At 48.8% G+C, this 17,098-nt stretch overlaps 2 protein-coding genes across 8 annotated transcripts in view; both read right to left on the bottom strand.

The window, feature by feature from the left end:
• Positions 1-17,098, bottom strand: part of CDC42EP3 (CDC42 effector protein 3) — a 172,864-nt gene that overhangs the window by 44,285 nt on the left and 111,481 nt on the right. The window lies entirely within an intron of this gene.
• Positions 8,396-9,634, bottom strand: LOC117357270 (putative nuclease HARBI1). Its single transcript, XM_033937642.1, has 2 exons — positions 8,929-9,634; positions 8,396-8,562 (listed from the first exon to the last, which is right to left on the bottom strand). Exons 1-2 carry the CDS (start codon positions 9,632-9,634, stop codon positions 8,396-8,398), a joined length of 873 nt encoding a protein of 290 aa, XP_033793533.1.

A 17,098-nucleotide genomic window follows, 5' to 3' on the forward strand; every position in this document is an offset into this window, starting at 1 on the left:
TAGGCGTTGAGTGAGGAGTTAGAAGAGTGGTTGGAGTTTGGTGGAGGATAGGATAGTTTATATTGATTACTGAGTGTGATCGAGTGATTGGAGAGTATTTCTATGAGTGTGTTTGTGAGAGCAAGTAAGAGAGAGTGCAAGGGTGACAGACAAGAGAGACAGTGTGAGTGATTGTGGGAGTGAGAGATCGTGTAGTGAGGAAGAGCGTGCTAGGAAGAGTGTGTGGCCACCAGGGTGAGTGTGGGAGAGGGTGTGTGAGTGTGTGTGTGAGAGCTTGTATGAGTGTGTGCGGGTGTGATGGTGGAGCGAAAGGAGCCAAACTACTCCCTAGAGGAGACCAAGTACCTGGTGGAGCTCTGCCTCCAGTATGAGGCACGGGTGTTTGGCCACAATGGCAGAAGACAACCCCGCAATGTCGCCATGAGGGCCTGGTCCAGAATATGTGACACCCTGCATAGGTGAGAACCCCCCCCAGTACCTATCACTATGTAGCCAGTGTGTCCTAGTCTCTACACCTGTCACCTATTCCTCCCACCCCCATCTTTCAAGGAACTGCTTGCTTATTCTGTGTTCCATAAAAAAAAAAAAAAAAAAAAAATATATATATATATATATATATATATATATATATATATATAAAGGAAACATAGATAGATAAATAAAGAAGGATAACAATATCTTGGCATATATATATATATATAAAGGAAACATAGATAGATAGATAAAGAGGGAAAACAATATCTTGGCAGGCAGATGTTTCATTTCTGGATATGTCCCTACCTCATCAGAATATACATGACAGATGTGATGTGCTCAGTGCCCTCATAACCCTGCGTATGTTTGAAAAGGACTGTCCCTATTCTCCACCATCACTTTCTTGCAGGCGATATGGTGTGTACCAGGACCTCGAGTCCCTGAGGCGCAGGTGGCGTAGGGTCCACCGGGAGAATCCAGCCCACATCCGGCGCACCAGACATCGCCTCAGAGCTGGACGTAAGTGGCAGCTCCCTCCCCCCCAAAAAAAAATTGTCAGTAGCACAGGTATGGCAGCTGCCTTGTAAGACATACCAGAAACCCTGAAACATGTAGGTGACTATCAGATGCTAAAAAGCTATAATGGAGGAACAGGAGGTAATTGTCACATCATTGAATATATCTGCAGTTGATATCGGCGCTGGCAGCATACTGAGTGTTCATTCTCTCAACCCCTGCTCTGCAATGAACTGCATAAGGAGGCATAACTGAACAAGGGTTATACGCCTCAGAAGCTGCTGGCCACATGTTGGTCTGGAGGTCACCTTCATAGCTCCAGACCAATGTCAAGCCTACTGTTGTGGAGGCATATATCCCTTGTTCAGTTATGCCTCCTTGACAATGCAATTCATTGCAGAGCAGGGGTTCAGAGAGACACTATTCGATTCTAAGCATAATGTGTGAATCATAGTTGCACCTGTCACCCTCTATCCAATGTCTTCTTGTCAATGTGCTCTTCCTTGGCAGTTGTTCTGGTATGCAACCTATTGCCACCAAAAATGTGGGTGATGAGATACCGGTCAGTCCACTGTGTCAACATATACATCAAGGCTATTTAGTGTCACCTGCATAAGCCGGCCACCTTTTGTTTAGATGTATACCGGTGTAACTATACACAGAAAGTAGTTGACATATGTGTTCACACACTGGCCTGACCTGTCTCCCACTTAGTCTCACTGGGTTGGGTGGGGGGGGGTTGACAGGTGTATGTAGTATGCAACCAATACATGCTATGGTAACCCTGACTTCATATTCTTACTGCACACAGGTCATGCACAGCATGCTGCTGAGGGTGTGGTGCAGGACATGTGCCAACAGGCAGCCAGGGAGGCAGTGGCAGAGGCTGAGCAGGAGGAGGAAGGCTACTCTGCCTCCAAGGAAAGTCTGCCACTTGATGATGTGTTGGAGGTGTCGGATGGGGAGGACTAGGCCCAGGTGGTAGAGGCGGAGGTGGAGGCACAGGTGGTGGCGGAGGTGGAGCAGCAGCAGCATGTTGTGGAGGAGCAGGGCGCATGGGAGGTCCCTGACCTCTATGAGGATATGCCCCCTCTTGAAGGGGATGAAGAGGTGGTCGTGGAGGCAGCAGCCCCGGCCCCATGCCACAATGTGCAGCCAGTGGCCCCAATAGTTGCTCCCCCTCCTGAGGCATATGGACAGCTGCTGAACGTTGTGAGACAAATGCGCAGCAAACTGCAGGAGGGGAGGCGCGAAACGATGCAGACCCTGCAGGAGATTGTCAGCCTTCTGTGGTAGCTGGTTGCCATCTTTAAGGAGCCCATTTAGGGGATGAAGGGGCAAACCTGAGGGGCAAGCTGCCAATGGGCCATTGAGGCCCCAATCATGTTATCAACAGTGTCCCTGACAGCTCACAAGTAGCTGGCAGAAATCCAATGATTGAAAGGACATCAGACGGCCTCTCCTTCACATATTCAGGAGACTTTACTTACTGTATCTCATTGGGACATACTTGGATGTTAACCTACTTGATGTTACTGGCTGTCATGTACAATGCTGTCACCATATGCTCTGCCAATGATTGCAAGTGTTGAGATGTGATGTACAGATGCAAACTGTACAGTGATGGTTAAGGTGTGCAATAGTTGCACTAAAGGTGTGTTCCAATCCCATGACTAGGGTAGGAACACATGCATATGGTGGGACAGTGTACCCTCCCCATATCAGTGGAAAACAGTTATGTAGTGAAATGAAGAGACCCTACCATCAGATGGGATGTGGTGAGGAGGCCATAAAGATTGACACTGCAAAGGTGGGAATGCTAGGCTGCATTCCTGAGGTCACAAATAGCTTCTATAACCTATGGGCCAATGGATGATGATGTAACCAGGCCAGGGGTACAGGGAGCACCATTGAGATTAGAAGCCGCAACCTCTGGAGACAGAGGCTGCTGCAGCAGGACAGCCCTCACAGATATTTGCTGACCCTTACAAATGAAAAGGTATGTGAGGCTCAGAACTGCTCGCTTACTTTGCACAGGTTGGAGCAGTGTTAGGCATGTTGGGGCAATTGAACAGGCATGTGCCATGTTGTTAGCATTAGTATGATATTGTATTTTCTCATAATGCATACATATTTGGCAATTGTTCTATGACAGTCTGTCGTGAGCAGGTGTTCTACCATTCATGTCTACCTCAGCAAAGGTGTATGCATTTCTATTTGAATCCTGACTACAAAAACAGACCAAAAATAAATACGTGTACCAGATATCTACCTCTAAACTGGGTGTCATGTGTGATCCCTTGATAGCATGTCACTGACCTGCACCTAACAAAAGGGCAGGCAGGTAGCCAACTGAAAGTGGGAACATGGCCATGTTGTAAGTAAGATCTGGATGAGACCAGGACCATGTCACATGCAGGACCTGAGACAGAGGTTGTGTTAGTCACAGTTCAAGAAAAAGGGGAAAGATGTAGACTTGGGATTTCCATGATTTGCAATGGATGTAACACCTGACTGTCTGAATAGCTCCCCCTCTTTCTAGAGGCCTGTGCTAACCCTTGACTGAAGAGACATTATATGATTGAGGACTCATGTCAAAGGGAGCTAGTGACTGCTGTGCAATGCTGCCATTCATATGCAATCAGTTAGATCCCATAAGAGCTACACATGTGCGAGGTGAGGCACTAGGAAGCTGACCAGTGTCAACTTAGAGGGTATTCTCTCCCCTCCCAATGACACCAAAAAGCTGTAACAGCTGAGCTACCAACAAGGCCACACAAACACCTGTGGACAGGATCAAGGGTGTGTAAGGAACGAATCCCAGGGGAGGAGAGGAGGGTAAGGTGAAGCAATCATCGGGGGAAGGAGGTGGCAATGTGGGATAAGGAGCCCCACCTAGGCAGGGATGGAGGACGGGGAGAGGGAGGAGGTGTGTTCCAGGAAGCTCACCCAGTCTTTGCCCTTACCCTGTTATGGCCCCTATGCAGATTGCTCCCCCACCCCTGCTCGGCTAAACGCTGTTTCAAACAGGCTTTCCAGAGGGTAACCAGCAACGTGAGGCCCTGACATCTCTATAATAATAATAATAATAATTTTATTTCTTATATACCGCTGTACCGTGAAGAAATGCAATAAGTAAGATTAATTAAGATGAAGAGAGAGTACTTAGAGTTCCCTGACTGTCCCAAAGGCTCACATTCTTGCTAAAGTACTTGAGAAAAATAAATTAGTTAGGTTATAAACATAGAGTAGAAGAAGGTAGGAAAACAGTTCATAGGAAAATTAATTTTGAATACATTATACATTATATATTGTTCAAGGCGGAATACAAATTATAGGAGATTTGGACATTACCAAAAGAATTGCGTAATAAAGATTATCTAGATAAATTACATAACAGTGATTCATGTACATTACATGGTGTGGTAGAGGATTCAATTATGAAAATTACATATCAGGGAATCAAGTGATAAGAGAATATAGTGGAGAGTATCAGTATATACGGTTTACAGATTGGAAGTTGCCTAATAATGACATAAGAAGTTTATTGGATAGTGTGGAAAATGTTTATATAGCATGTAAAACATCATCGATGAAGCAGGAATACTTGCTTAGCTGAATACAGCCACACGCTTGAAAAGGCAGACCATGTAATGTGTAACATCCAGCAAACGGGTTAGGATTGCATCAGTAGATAGGATGGTGTCTCTGAACAGATAGAAGACGGACGTTCGTGCTGATGTAGACGTATCCCGGTCCCCTGGATTTAAACGTACCAATAACCGTGGCCTAGATGTGTTTTGGATTTGTCCATAACCGACCAGATGGACGTATTACGTGAAGTCGTCCAACTGACGGCTTGTTGGATATGCTTAATTGCCAATAAATACCGTATTTTCACGCATATAATGCGCATACGTGTATAACATGCATATGTGTATAGCACGGGGAACAAAGCATTGCTGTAAAAAAAATCTATATAGCACGCACACGCGTATGCCACGCATGCTGCTATAACCTCCTTCCGCCACCCCCGCTTACTCCCTCTTCTGGCCTGCGAACCGGCATCCTCCCCCCCGCTCGCGTCACCCCCCCCCCCCACGATCCTACATCCCCCCCAGCACCGCAAAGACATCGCTTACCCGATTGGGCACCGGCGCCAGCACCAATGCACAGGACGTGCCAGTGCCCGAAGATCCTCCCTCGCCTGGGCTGGGCTGGGCGGTGCGAGGGAGATCCTCCCTCTTCCCTGTGCTGGGCTGGTCTGGGCTTTGAGCATTTGTGCATGTTCAAAGCCTTCTGGTCTCGCTCTCTCTGAGATTCTCAGATTCAGAATCTCGGAGAGAGCGAGACCAGAAGGCTTTGAGCATGCGCAAATGCTCAAAGCCCAGACCAGCCCAGCACAGGGAAGAGGGAGGATCTCCCTCGCACCGCTCAGCCCAGCCCAGCACAGACGAGGGAGGATCTTCGGGCACTGGCACTGGCACGTCCTGTGCATTGGTGCTGGTGCCGGTGCCCAGTCGGGTAAGCGATGTCTTTGCGGTGCGGGGGGGGATGTAGGATCGCGGGGGAGGGGGGTGACGCGAGCGGAGGGGAGGATGCCGGTTCGCAGGGGGGATGCTGGATCGCAATGAGAAAAAAAAAATTGTATAACGCGCTCACACATATAACATAGAAACATAGTAGCAGAAAAGGGCTATAGTCCACCAAGTCTGCCCATTCCAAGTATTTGTTACCGAATTTACTCCCTTAAAGATTCCACGTGAGCATCCCATCTTCTCTTAAAATCCGTCACGCTGCTGGCCTCGACCACCTGCAGTGGGAGTCTGTTCCACTGATCCACCACTCTTTCGGTGAAGAAGTACTTTCTGGAGTCTCCATGAAACTTCCCTCCCCTGATCTTCAGCGGATGCCTCTGGTGGTCGAGGGTCCCTTAAGACAGAAGATATCATCTTCCGACTCAATACGACCCGTGATGTACTTAAACGTTTCAATCATGTCTCCCCTCTCTCTTCGTTCCTCAAGTGAGTACAGCCGCAACTTCTTTAGTCTTTCTTCATACGTTAGATCCTTTAGCCCCGAGACCATCCTGGTGACCATTTGCTGAACCGACTCGATCCTCAGCATGTCCTTACGGTAATGTGGTCTCCAGAATTGAACACAGTACTCCAAGTGAGGCCTCACCATGGATCTGTACAACGGCATAATGACTTCAGGTCTCCTGCTGACAAAACCTCTACGGATACAACCCATCATTTGTTTTGCCCTGGAGGAAGCCTTCTCCACTTGATTGGTTATATTCGGTTTGTAAAATCGTGTATAACACGCGCGTTATATGCGTGAAAATACGGTACATCTAACCTCATATTATCAAAAGTGTGGGTACTTTGACACCATGGCTCCCAAATTGGGCAAAGCTCTGTCCCAGAAGCCTAACTTCACCCAGGCTGAGACCGAAATGTTGGTGCAGGAGGTGCACACATACCAGCAGCAGCTCTACGTGGGGCATACTCAAAGAACAAGGTCTAGATGGCAATAGTTCAGCGCCTGAATGCAGTCCACGACCATAAGCGAGATGTGGAGGACTGCAAGAAGAAATGGAGAGCCATCAAAAGGGACATTCGAGCTAAGGTGTGCAACCGGCCTCCAGATGCTGACATGGCAGACCTCAGCCCCATGGACCAGCTAGTGCTTACCTTTGTGTCAGCAACCTCCACCTATGGTGTGGGCACACAGGACACATCAGCTGACACACCTGCACTGCCTTCTGGTATGTACGTGTCTTAATCCCCAGTCTCACAGCTATGTCCCCTATTCTGAGAGACCTCTCTTTCATCCTCCTTCTTCTAATGGGGCAGTGAGTATACCTGCTCTTCAAACCTTTCCATAACACCTGTTTGATACTGCTCCATGTGTTGATGGCAGAGCATGGAATTAGATTCCTACACTCTTGTACAATTTGGAACCATTGCTATGATCAGCAGGTGTGCTCACGTAAGGTGTCTGCACATGCACTGCTTTCACCCCCTTCATAATGTCACCAACACACCACCCTATGGTAACTGGGTATGTGGTCACACACCTTTGGGATGCATGTTACCTGTGGTATGCTGTGACATCCATATGTGCTTTTCCCCTATGTAGATGCCAGCTCTGACGAGGATGAGGCCGGATGCAGTGGCATCGACACACTGGCTGTGCTGGGACAGCAGGATGACACACCTGCAGCACTCAGCCATCAGGGGCCAGATGAGTCCCAGGACACCCAACCCCAGGAGCCTGCCAATGGGGATGAGGAGCTTCCAATTCTCCCACCGCCTGAGCAGTTTGCCAATGTGGCTGCCGATACCGAGGAGGGCAGTGAGGGCGCACAGCCAGGCCGCTGGAGGGGACCCAGTCGCCAGCGTTGCCACCTGCTGAGACTACTGGGCCACAATCTGACCCTGGAGGGATATCGGCAGCAGAAGCTCCAGCTGCTGAGAGAGGGTGTGGAGGCAAGACAGCAGTCACTGGTGGTAAAATAGCAGTCAGTGGAGGCCCAACGGGAGACGAATGACCTGCTGAGGCAGCTTTTGCATGCCAACACTGCCATCGTTGGAAAGCTGGAAGGCCTCCAGAGTGAGCTGAGAGCTACAAACCGTCCTCCCTCCACAAGCCAGCATGCTGATCAGGTGCCTGTACCACCCTCCACCACTGGCTCAGTGGTGACAGGACGCAAAGCCACAGAGAAAAGAAAGCACCCCCAGCTGTTGGGGCCTGTTCCATGCCTGCCTTCCTCCACTCAGGTTACATGGCCAGCTTTTGGACAGCAGAACACTGACTCCAGCAGTGATAGTGGCAGCTCAGACACTTGATGTGGCCCCAGTTGGTCCAGAAGTTTAATCTGTATCTAGAGGTGGAGCTGGGAGGGCTATCAGGGGCCGTGGGAGACCACGTGGGCGAGGGAAGGGGACAGGGAGGTAGGTAAGGGGCTGGTGTTGGTCGTGTATGTGGGTGGGGGTAGGGTTGGTGAGGATCTATGTATGTAAGGGTGGTGGTTTGCACACAATGTGGGAAAATAAAGGTGTTTCTTTAAAAGAACCTATTGTCCGTGCTGTTTACACACTTCAGCTTATGTACACTGAAGCTATTGTCTGTGCTGTTTACAAGCTTCAGCTTATCTACACTGAAGCTGACTATTGTCTGTGTTGTTTACAAGCTTCAGCTTATCTACACTGAAGCTGACATTAGCCTGGGTTGGTTGTGCAGTCCAGTTAAATGGCACTGGACTGATTGAAGGGTTGGTGGGGTTGTAAAGCCTCAGTTATATGGCACTGAAGCAGACATTAGCCTGGGCTGGTTGTGCAGTCCAGTTAAATGGCACTGGACTGATATAGTGTCAGGTGGCTAGGGTACAGTGTCCATTTCACAGGAAGTGGGTCTGTATTAGACGGTGCCTGGCATTGAACCCTTCCTGGCTGGCACTGTGCTCAGCTCTGTGCTGTGGAGGTGGGGGAGGCTCGTCATCATCACCATCAGGTGGCTGCTGCAGTTGTTGCTGTGGGGGATCTGGCAGTGGCTGGTGTTTGCATACTGCAAGGTTATGCAACATGCAGCATGCCACGAAGATCTGAGCCACCTTCTCAGGCCTGTACAGCAGCTGGCCCCCCGAGCGATCCAGGCATCAAAAGCGGTTTTTTAACTGCCCAAATGTTCTTTCGATGATGCTCCTGGTGGCTCTGTGACGCCGGTTGTATTCTTCCTCAGCTGCAGTGTGAGGGTGGACAATCGGAGTCATCAGCCAGACTTGCTGAGGATACCCCCTTGTCACCTTTGAGACATAGAGAAACAGAGAGAGAGAGAGAACAATGATGAGTGGCAGTGATTTGCAGGTGCAGGAAGAGAGTGTTGGGAAGGGGGGGGGGAGGTACAGGGTAGCTGTGTCCCTGAGGTGCTTACCAAGAAGCCAAGCTCCATTGAAGTGCCCCTGGGTTGCTCTCCTGTGGAGGCCACAATGCTGCACTATGTAGACATCATGTGTGGAGCCAGGGTATTTGGCACACACATCCAGGATCTCTCTCTGGGCATTGCACACCACCTGCATGTTCATGGAGTGGAACGCTTTCCTATTCCGGTAACTGGCCTCATCTGCCCGAGGGTGTCTGAGGGCAATATGAGTGCAGTCTACCACTCCGATGACGGAGGGAAATTGTGCCACATTGTAGAACTGCCTCATACTGTCCTGTAGGGCCTGGGGAGTGGTGGGGAGGGAGATGTAGTCACGGGTGTGGGTTAGGAAGGCATTAAGAAATTGGGTGAGGCAGTTGGAAATGGCAGGTTGAGTGAGCCTAGTGCTGGATGCCAATACAGACTGGAAGCTCCCAGTTGCCAGGAAAGTGAGGGCTGTTGTTACTTTTAAATGCACTGGCATTGGGTAATTACGGCGAGTGCGGGCCTGTAGCAGGGGCTGAATTTGGAGGCAGAGATCCTGGATGGTGGCCTTGTCGAATCGGTATCGCTCCACACACTGCTGGTCGGTGAGCTCAAGGAAGCAGGAGCGAGGCCTAAACAGCCTCCTACGTTGAACTCGATGATGGAGCCTGTCATTCTCCAGCTCCTCCTGCAGAAGGAGTTCAACAGCAATGACCACATTGACCCCTTCCATGGCCCACAAAGAAAGCACCTGGCAAAGAGAGCAGAGCTCATTACAGTCTAAATAGGCCCCAGCCAAGCAGTCACCCGACACCCTCCTCCTCCCCTCAGGGATTGAGGCAGGTGGTGAAAGAGAACACTCACTCATGCCACACAATAGAGACCACAGTGCATGAGTACGCTGTAATAGATGTAATAGAAAGAGCTGGTGATAGTGATAGGAGGTAGGTGGGATGAGAGAGGGGTGTTTGCAGAGGTGAATGAGACGTGGGGAGACACACAGCAATGAGAACATAAGTGGGGAGGTTGAGATAGAGATGGTCAGAGTGAGGGGGTACACACACACGATATTACACACCCTTCCCTTACCTGCACACACTCAGGAACAGCTTAGACGTTGTGAAAGCAGGTCTAAGTCAAAACGCTACTTTGAACGCACAGAGCAAACTGATTTACCTTTGGTTATCGTATTTGTATGTTTGGGGCCTAAACCCGCCCTCGGAACACCCCCGGAACGCCCCCATTTTGTATGACTTATGTTGGACGTTTTGCGGCGTAGGACATGCAGCTGGCCAACCTTTGATTATGGTCGCTTGAACGTTTTGCCGGGTAAGACGTTCAAACTCCGACTTAGGCGGTTTTTTAGACGTTTTTATGTTTTGATTATGAACCCCTTAGCTTTTAGTTGGTATTGGCTCTATGAAGGTGTTTCCATGTGACTCCGCAGGACTCCACCACCTTGATTGTGCTGTGATATGTGATTGCTATTATGTCTCCTGAGCACTCATTATTATAATTATATACATTTAAAGAAATAAAAAAGTAAAACATTTTAGTAATTTGATTAAAGACAGATTGACTGGTGTTTAAAACCGACACTGGATTTTAAAAATTACTGATCTCCTTTGAATATTTAAATGGTTATCTGTGAACCATGTCTCTGTGATCGCCACTAAATCCAACTCCTCTTCTTGCTTCACAGCTTCTAGATCCAGAATCTTGTTTCCCATACTTCGAGCATTAGTTTATACTGCTTTCCAGACATTGCACCCTTTTCCTAATCGTGTAGAACTCTACTCCTGCTTAAATAGAATGGTCTAACACTATGAAAATATAAAATGGATATCACTATAATTCCAGTTTGACTCATTAAATAGAGGTTCCAGCCAGTGGCGTACCAAGGGGGGGGGCGGTGCGCCCCGGGTGCCAGCCCTAAGGGGGTGCTCCCGGCCTTGCCGTTCAGTCCCCCCCCACCCCCGAAGGACCGCTCGCCCCACTGACCTTCCTGCACCACCTGTGAAGCAGCCCGCAGCAGGATCGCGAAGTCAGCGTCAGCGATCCCTGCGCTGCTTAGGCGCTGCTTCCTGCGCCGCGATCCCGCCCCTCCTCTGACGTCAGAGGAGGGGCGGGACCGTGGCGCAGGAAGCAGCGCAGGGATCGCTGACGCTGACTTTGCGATCCTGCTGCGGCTGCTTCATAGGTGGTGCGGGGAGGCCAGGGGGCGAGCGGTCCTTCGGGGTGGGTCGGGGCATCAGGCCTTCAGGGTGGGGCGGGCGGGCAGGCAGGCAGGCTTTCAAGGGGGAGGGGGTGACAGGCAGGCAGGCAGGCCTTCAAGGGGGGACAGGCCTTCGGGGGGGGTGCAGACCTTCAAGGGGTGCAGGCAGGCCTTCAGGGGGGGTGCAGGCCTTCGGGGGGGGGTGTAGGCCTTTGGGGGGGTGCAGACCTTCAAGGGGGTGCAGGCCTTCAAGGGGGGGGACAGGCCTTCAGGGGGGGACAGGCCTACAAGGGGGGACAGGCCTTCAAGGGGGGGTGCAGACTTTCAAGGGCGTGCAGGCCTTCAAGGGGGGGGGGGGGCAGGCCTTCAAGGGGGGGTGCAGGCCTTCAAGGGGGGGAAAGGCAGGCCTTCAAGGGGGGACAGGCCTACAAGGGGGGGTGCAGACCTTCAAGGAAGTGCAGGCCTTCAAGGGGGGGGGTGCAGGCCTTCAGGGGGGGTGCAGGCCTTCAAGGGGGAGACAGGCCTTCAAGGGGGGGAAAGGCAGGCAGGCAGGCCTTCAAGGGGGGACAGGCCTACAAGGGGGGGTGCAGACCTTCAAGGGAGTGCAGGCCTTCAAGGGGGGGTGCAGGCCTTCAAGGGGGAGACAGGCCTTCAAGGGGGGGAAAGGCAGGCAGGCAGGCCTTCAAGGGGGGACAGGCCTACAAGGGGGGGACAGGCCTACAAGGGGGTGGGACAGGCCTTCAAGGGGGGGACAGGCCTTCGGGAGGGTGCAGACCTTCAAGGGAGTGCAGGCCTTCGGGGGAGGGTGCAGGCCTTCAAGGGGGTGCAGGCCTTCAAGGGGGGACAGGCCTTCAAGGGGGGGAAAGGCAGGCAGGCAGGCCTTCAAGGGGGGGTAGAAGCTACAAGGGGGTGGGACAGGCCTTCAAGGGGGGGACAGGCCTTCGGGGGGGTGCAGGCCTTCGGGGGGTGCAGACCTTCAAGGGGGGGACAGGCAGGCAGGCATTCAAGGGGGGGACAGGCCTACAAGGGGATGGGACAGGCCTTCAAGGGGGGTTCAGGCCTTCAAGGGGGGACAGGCAGACCTTTAAGGGGGGACAGGCCTTTGGGGGGGGACCATGATTTAGAAGTACACGGAGGGAAGGGGGTGTTCAAAGAGACGTGCATATGCCAAACTTTGGGGGGGGGAAGAAATAATGGGTCTGAAAATAGAGGAGAGGGAGAGAGATGATGGACCATGGGATTTAGGGAGGGAAGGAACAGAAAGGGAGAGAAATTGGACACAAGGGATGATGTGGAGGAGGGATAGAGATATTGGATAGGAGGGTAATTAGGAAAAGAAAGGGAGAGATGGTGGACTCTGGGGTGGTGGGGAAGGAAGGAGAGATGCCGGATGAAAGGGTATTTAAGAAAAGGTGGATCTGTGGAGGGGGATGAAAAAAAGGAAAGATACCAGACTTCCTGGGAAGGGAAGGGAAATGGAAAGGGAGGACAGAGTTGGCAGATGGATGGTTAGCATGCAGAAAGAAGGAGACCCTAGCAAGCAAGTTATCAGAAGAAAACCAGAGCTTTGGACCAACAAGATTTGAAATATAACCAGACAACAAAAGGTAGAAAAATTAATTTTATTTTCTGTTTTGTGATTATAATATGTCAGATTTGAAATGTGTATCCTGCCAGAGCTGGTGTTGGACTGCAAACGTGAGCTAGGATTTAACAGAGAGAGGAAAAGTCCTTTTTGTTTCTTTATTTTATTTACACCACAGCGCCAGTGTGGTTAGGAGAAGCCAAAGGGGGTGAAAAAGCTATAAAACCCACCAGGAGTTTTGAAAAAAATCACCCAACTGGGCAGGAAAATCGAATTGAAAAACCAATTCAATAGGGCTGAATCGAATCAAAAATTTTTTTCCTGTATCTGGCAGCATTAGTTTGCGCTACTGTCTTAGACTTTAGGACCTGGGATTGGGGAGAGATGGCATCCTCAGTACTTTATAATGCAAGTGAAACGAGGATTTGGTCAGACTTTTGAAGGGTCTACAGAAAAAAAAATATTGTATAGGCCGGGGACATGAGACAGCAGGAAATGGGAACTTTTCTTCCTTCTATTTTTGTGAATGGAAAGGCTGAGGATGTCAGAGAGTTCAGTTAAAATATGTGCTTTATAAGAAAATATAATAATGTGTTTTATAAAGTTTATAGCATAGCTGGCCTACCCAGTGAGGTGTTCCTAGTGGTGATGGTGGCAGCGTGTCAATGTGTTGAGAGGAAGAGGTGGTCTGGGAAATTCTGCTGAGCAAACTCCGGGCCCATTTCCACCCCCCAGTTAGTCCACTCCACTCAACTGGTTCACACACTGAGTGGGTCTTTGGGTGTTGTTTTGGGATCTCTTCCAGTGGTTTATCTCCTTCTGGTCCAAGGAAGGAAACTTTGTTATCCTTAGCATTGACCTACAGAATATGTTTGTAACAACGCTGCTTGTGTGGCATTAGGCTATGTAATGATCGAAATAAAAAAACAGACCTTTGCACATTTTTGCACTATATGGTGGGTGTATGAGGAGATTCACATTTCCTGCACAGCTAAGTCCATGTGAAGTTACCTTGTGCTGTATTTGACATCTAGCAAGGTCTCTGTTTGAAAGGAAAGATCTAAACTTAAAAATGAAGTGGCCAGAAGTTATGGTAAAAGCAGATAGTGTAGCTGGTTTTAAGAAAGATTTGGACAAATTCCTGAAGGAAAAGTCCATAATCTGTTATTAAGACATGGGGGAAGTGTCTGCTTGCCCTGGATCGGTAGCATGGAATGTTGCTACTCTTTGGGTTTTGACCAGGTATTAGTGTCCTGGATTGGCTACCATGAGAATGGGCTACTGGGCATGATGGACCATTGGTCTGACCCAGTTAGGCTATTCTTATGTTATGTTCTCATCTGTAGGGGCCTTTGTTTTCACTTCTTATTTTAATGTATTTTTTTTCTGGGAACTTATCAGTGTTTTTTATAATGGGAACAAAAATGGAAGAGAATTAATGTGTGTGGGATGAGGGGGTAACTAATTTCTTCAGCTAAATAATTCAATCCACTTCAAACAGACATAGGAGAACTCACGCACCATTCACACACCCTCCAACCAAAAACGTCAAAAGGAAAAAAACTGTTCGACAACCTCCTAGCCATTCGAGCTGCAACACTCGACCCCCAACCCTACAACCAATTGACATCGACCACATACTGCAAAACCTTCAAAAAGAAATAAAAACCCTTCTATTCAAAAAACACATAAAACCGAACTAACACAATCAGAACTGTCCCAAGCATCACCTGCAACTACTCCATATGTACTTCTGATGTCATGACAATTCAGACATAATTTATGTTATGTTTGGAATATAAGAAAATTTTCACTGCTTGTTTCTATTCTGACCATTTATTCCGTTTCATGGTCATTACAAAAAATATTTTTTTACATGGGGGGGGGTGTCAAAAAATGATGGGCCCCGGGTGCCACATACCCTAGGTACGCCACTGGTTCCAGCAGTTGGAGATAACCTGTGAACTCCCCAACATTTAGGCACTTGCCCACTTACACCATATCAATAATAGGCGTAAATGTAAATACCTAAATGTGGCACTTTAATATATTATGTGTGTATATCTTGGTCACGCCTAGGTTCTGCCCATGCACCTTCTCCTATGAATGCCCCCTTGCATTTGTAGGCTAAGAGGCTCATAATCGAAAGAGAAAAACGTCCAAAACCAGCCTAAGTCGGCACTTGGACGAACATTTCTCAAAAACGTCCAAGCACCGATAGTAAAACCGGGTGTTGGACGTATTTCTAAACGACTTAGGCCTTCATAGTGCCGCTCAACATCCAAAGCTAAATGGGGCATTTCGGGAGGCATGTCGAGGGCGGGAGTTGATCAGGACGTGGGCCGGCTTAGACTTAGTCGTACAGCATGTAGAACCGAAAGTTTAACAACAGAGCCTAGACAAAACTTGGACGTTGTGACTTAGACCATGTAAAATATGGTCTAAGTCACAAAAACCCACCTAAACTCACCAGATAAACACTGCAAACACATAACATAGACCCCCACACACTACCCCAGTGATCACCACCCCCTCCCCCATAAAAGTTTTATTCACAACTTTAAATTTCAGCCTCCAGACCATCATCACCTGCCCGCCTGACATAGGAAAGCCTAGTTGTCCAGCAGAGAGGCAGCTTAAGTCGACTTGGTGGGTTAGGGATCCATAGAGAGGAGGACCCATGCCCATAAGCCCCTGTAATCACTGCATTAATACTGAAACATGTGCACTGCCCTATACACCCCCAAAACCCTTTTTTACTGGCATATAAGTGGCTCCTGCAGCCATAAGGGCTATTGGGGTGGTAGATAAGTGGGTCTAGGGGATTCTGGAGGTGGTTTGGGTGCTCACTGTCACCTATAAGGAGCTGTAGTAAAGAGAAGCCATGGCACCCTTTTTGTGAAGTTCACAGCAATGCCCTGTAAGGTACCCCACTATTTAAGTGGCATGTCTACATGTGCAGTCCATTATTTTGCAGACCCCTCCCATGTCCAACAGGGCTTGTTTTAACAGTTTAATAAAAGTTTTTCAGTTTACTTTCCTGTTATACTAAATCCATGTGGGTTTTTTGATATTAATATTTGGCACCTAAGGTTAGGACATCTATTGACCCCTAAATTCACTTTAGGCGCCACTAGGCACAAGTCTATAAAGTGGACCTAACTTTTATAGAATTGCACTTAGCACCACACTGCTCGGCGCCTAAGTTTTAGGCACCATTTATAGAATTGGGTCCTTGATGATAACATTAAGCCACTTGTTATAGAATGAGAGTGTATGTCTCTAGCTCTATCCAGGTTGAATAGCTCAGGACTTGAGATACACAGATGTAGTGGTAAATAATTGAAATGTATGACCCCCTTCAAGCTGAGACAAAGCTGAAAGTTTTGAGCTCTCACAGTGTCAAAACTTTACAGAATCATTTGTTACATGAAGCTAGGAGTCACCACTGAAGAAAAGTATTTAGGGCTCACTTTGGACACTATGTTGAAATCTTATGCTCTATGTGCAGTGGTGGTCTAAAAAGCAAACAAAATCTTAGGAATTATTAGGAAATAAATGGAAAATAAATCAGGGAATATTATAATGCCGCTGTATTACTCCTTTAGTAAGACCATACTTTACATTTGCATTGTGTTGAGGGCGCATAGAGAGGAAAGCCTTCCTTTTTTGTGCAGTTGACTTAGAGACATCAGAAACAAATAAAATTAGTTTGCCATCCACTAGTAGATCTGAGGCTGTTTTTGCTGATTGCAATATTTGGATGGCATGTGGATAGCGTAGCAATTTCATTACAATTGACCTCGGAGGCTTGGATGGTGATGGGGGGCCCGAGGGGACTCTGTGTGCCCGCTCGATTTCTAAAGAAGGAGAGAAGTGTAGATTTAGCTTTTTGGGGATAAAGGCATGTAAGAATTCTATCATATCCTTCCCCTCCATGGATTCTGGTAGGCCAATAAGGCGCACGTTACTTCTACAGGAGAGACGGACTGCACCTGAGCACGACTGGGACGAGGATGCTGGCACGCAACGTCCAGAGCGTCATAGATTTGGCTTTAAACTGAGAAAGAGGGGAAAGCCGACAGTCGATCTGACACATCGGACAAAAGTATCAAATAAGGATACTGGGCAAGGACATTGTAAAAGAGGGCTCGGAACTGAGTGGGAATTTTTGGATGCAACACAGGGGCCCAGGGCCAAGGACATTGAGCAAGGACATTGTAATAAGGGGATCGGGACTGAGTGGGATATTTTGGGAAAAGGTCCTAAGGACGCAATGCAGATGCACAGGGCCAAGGACAATGAGCAAGGACACTGTAAAAGAGGGCTCAGGACTGGGTGGGAAATTTTTGAAGAAGGACCTAAGGACAAATTGCTGGGGTTTAGGACACAAATGA

Source organism: Geotrypetes seraphini, chromosome 3 (assembly GCF_902459505.1).
Source record: "Geotrypetes seraphini chromosome 3, aGeoSer1.1, whole genome shotgun sequence".
Lineage (NCBI taxonomy): Eukaryota > Metazoa > Chordata > Amphibia > Gymnophiona > Dermophiidae > Geotrypetes > Geotrypetes seraphini.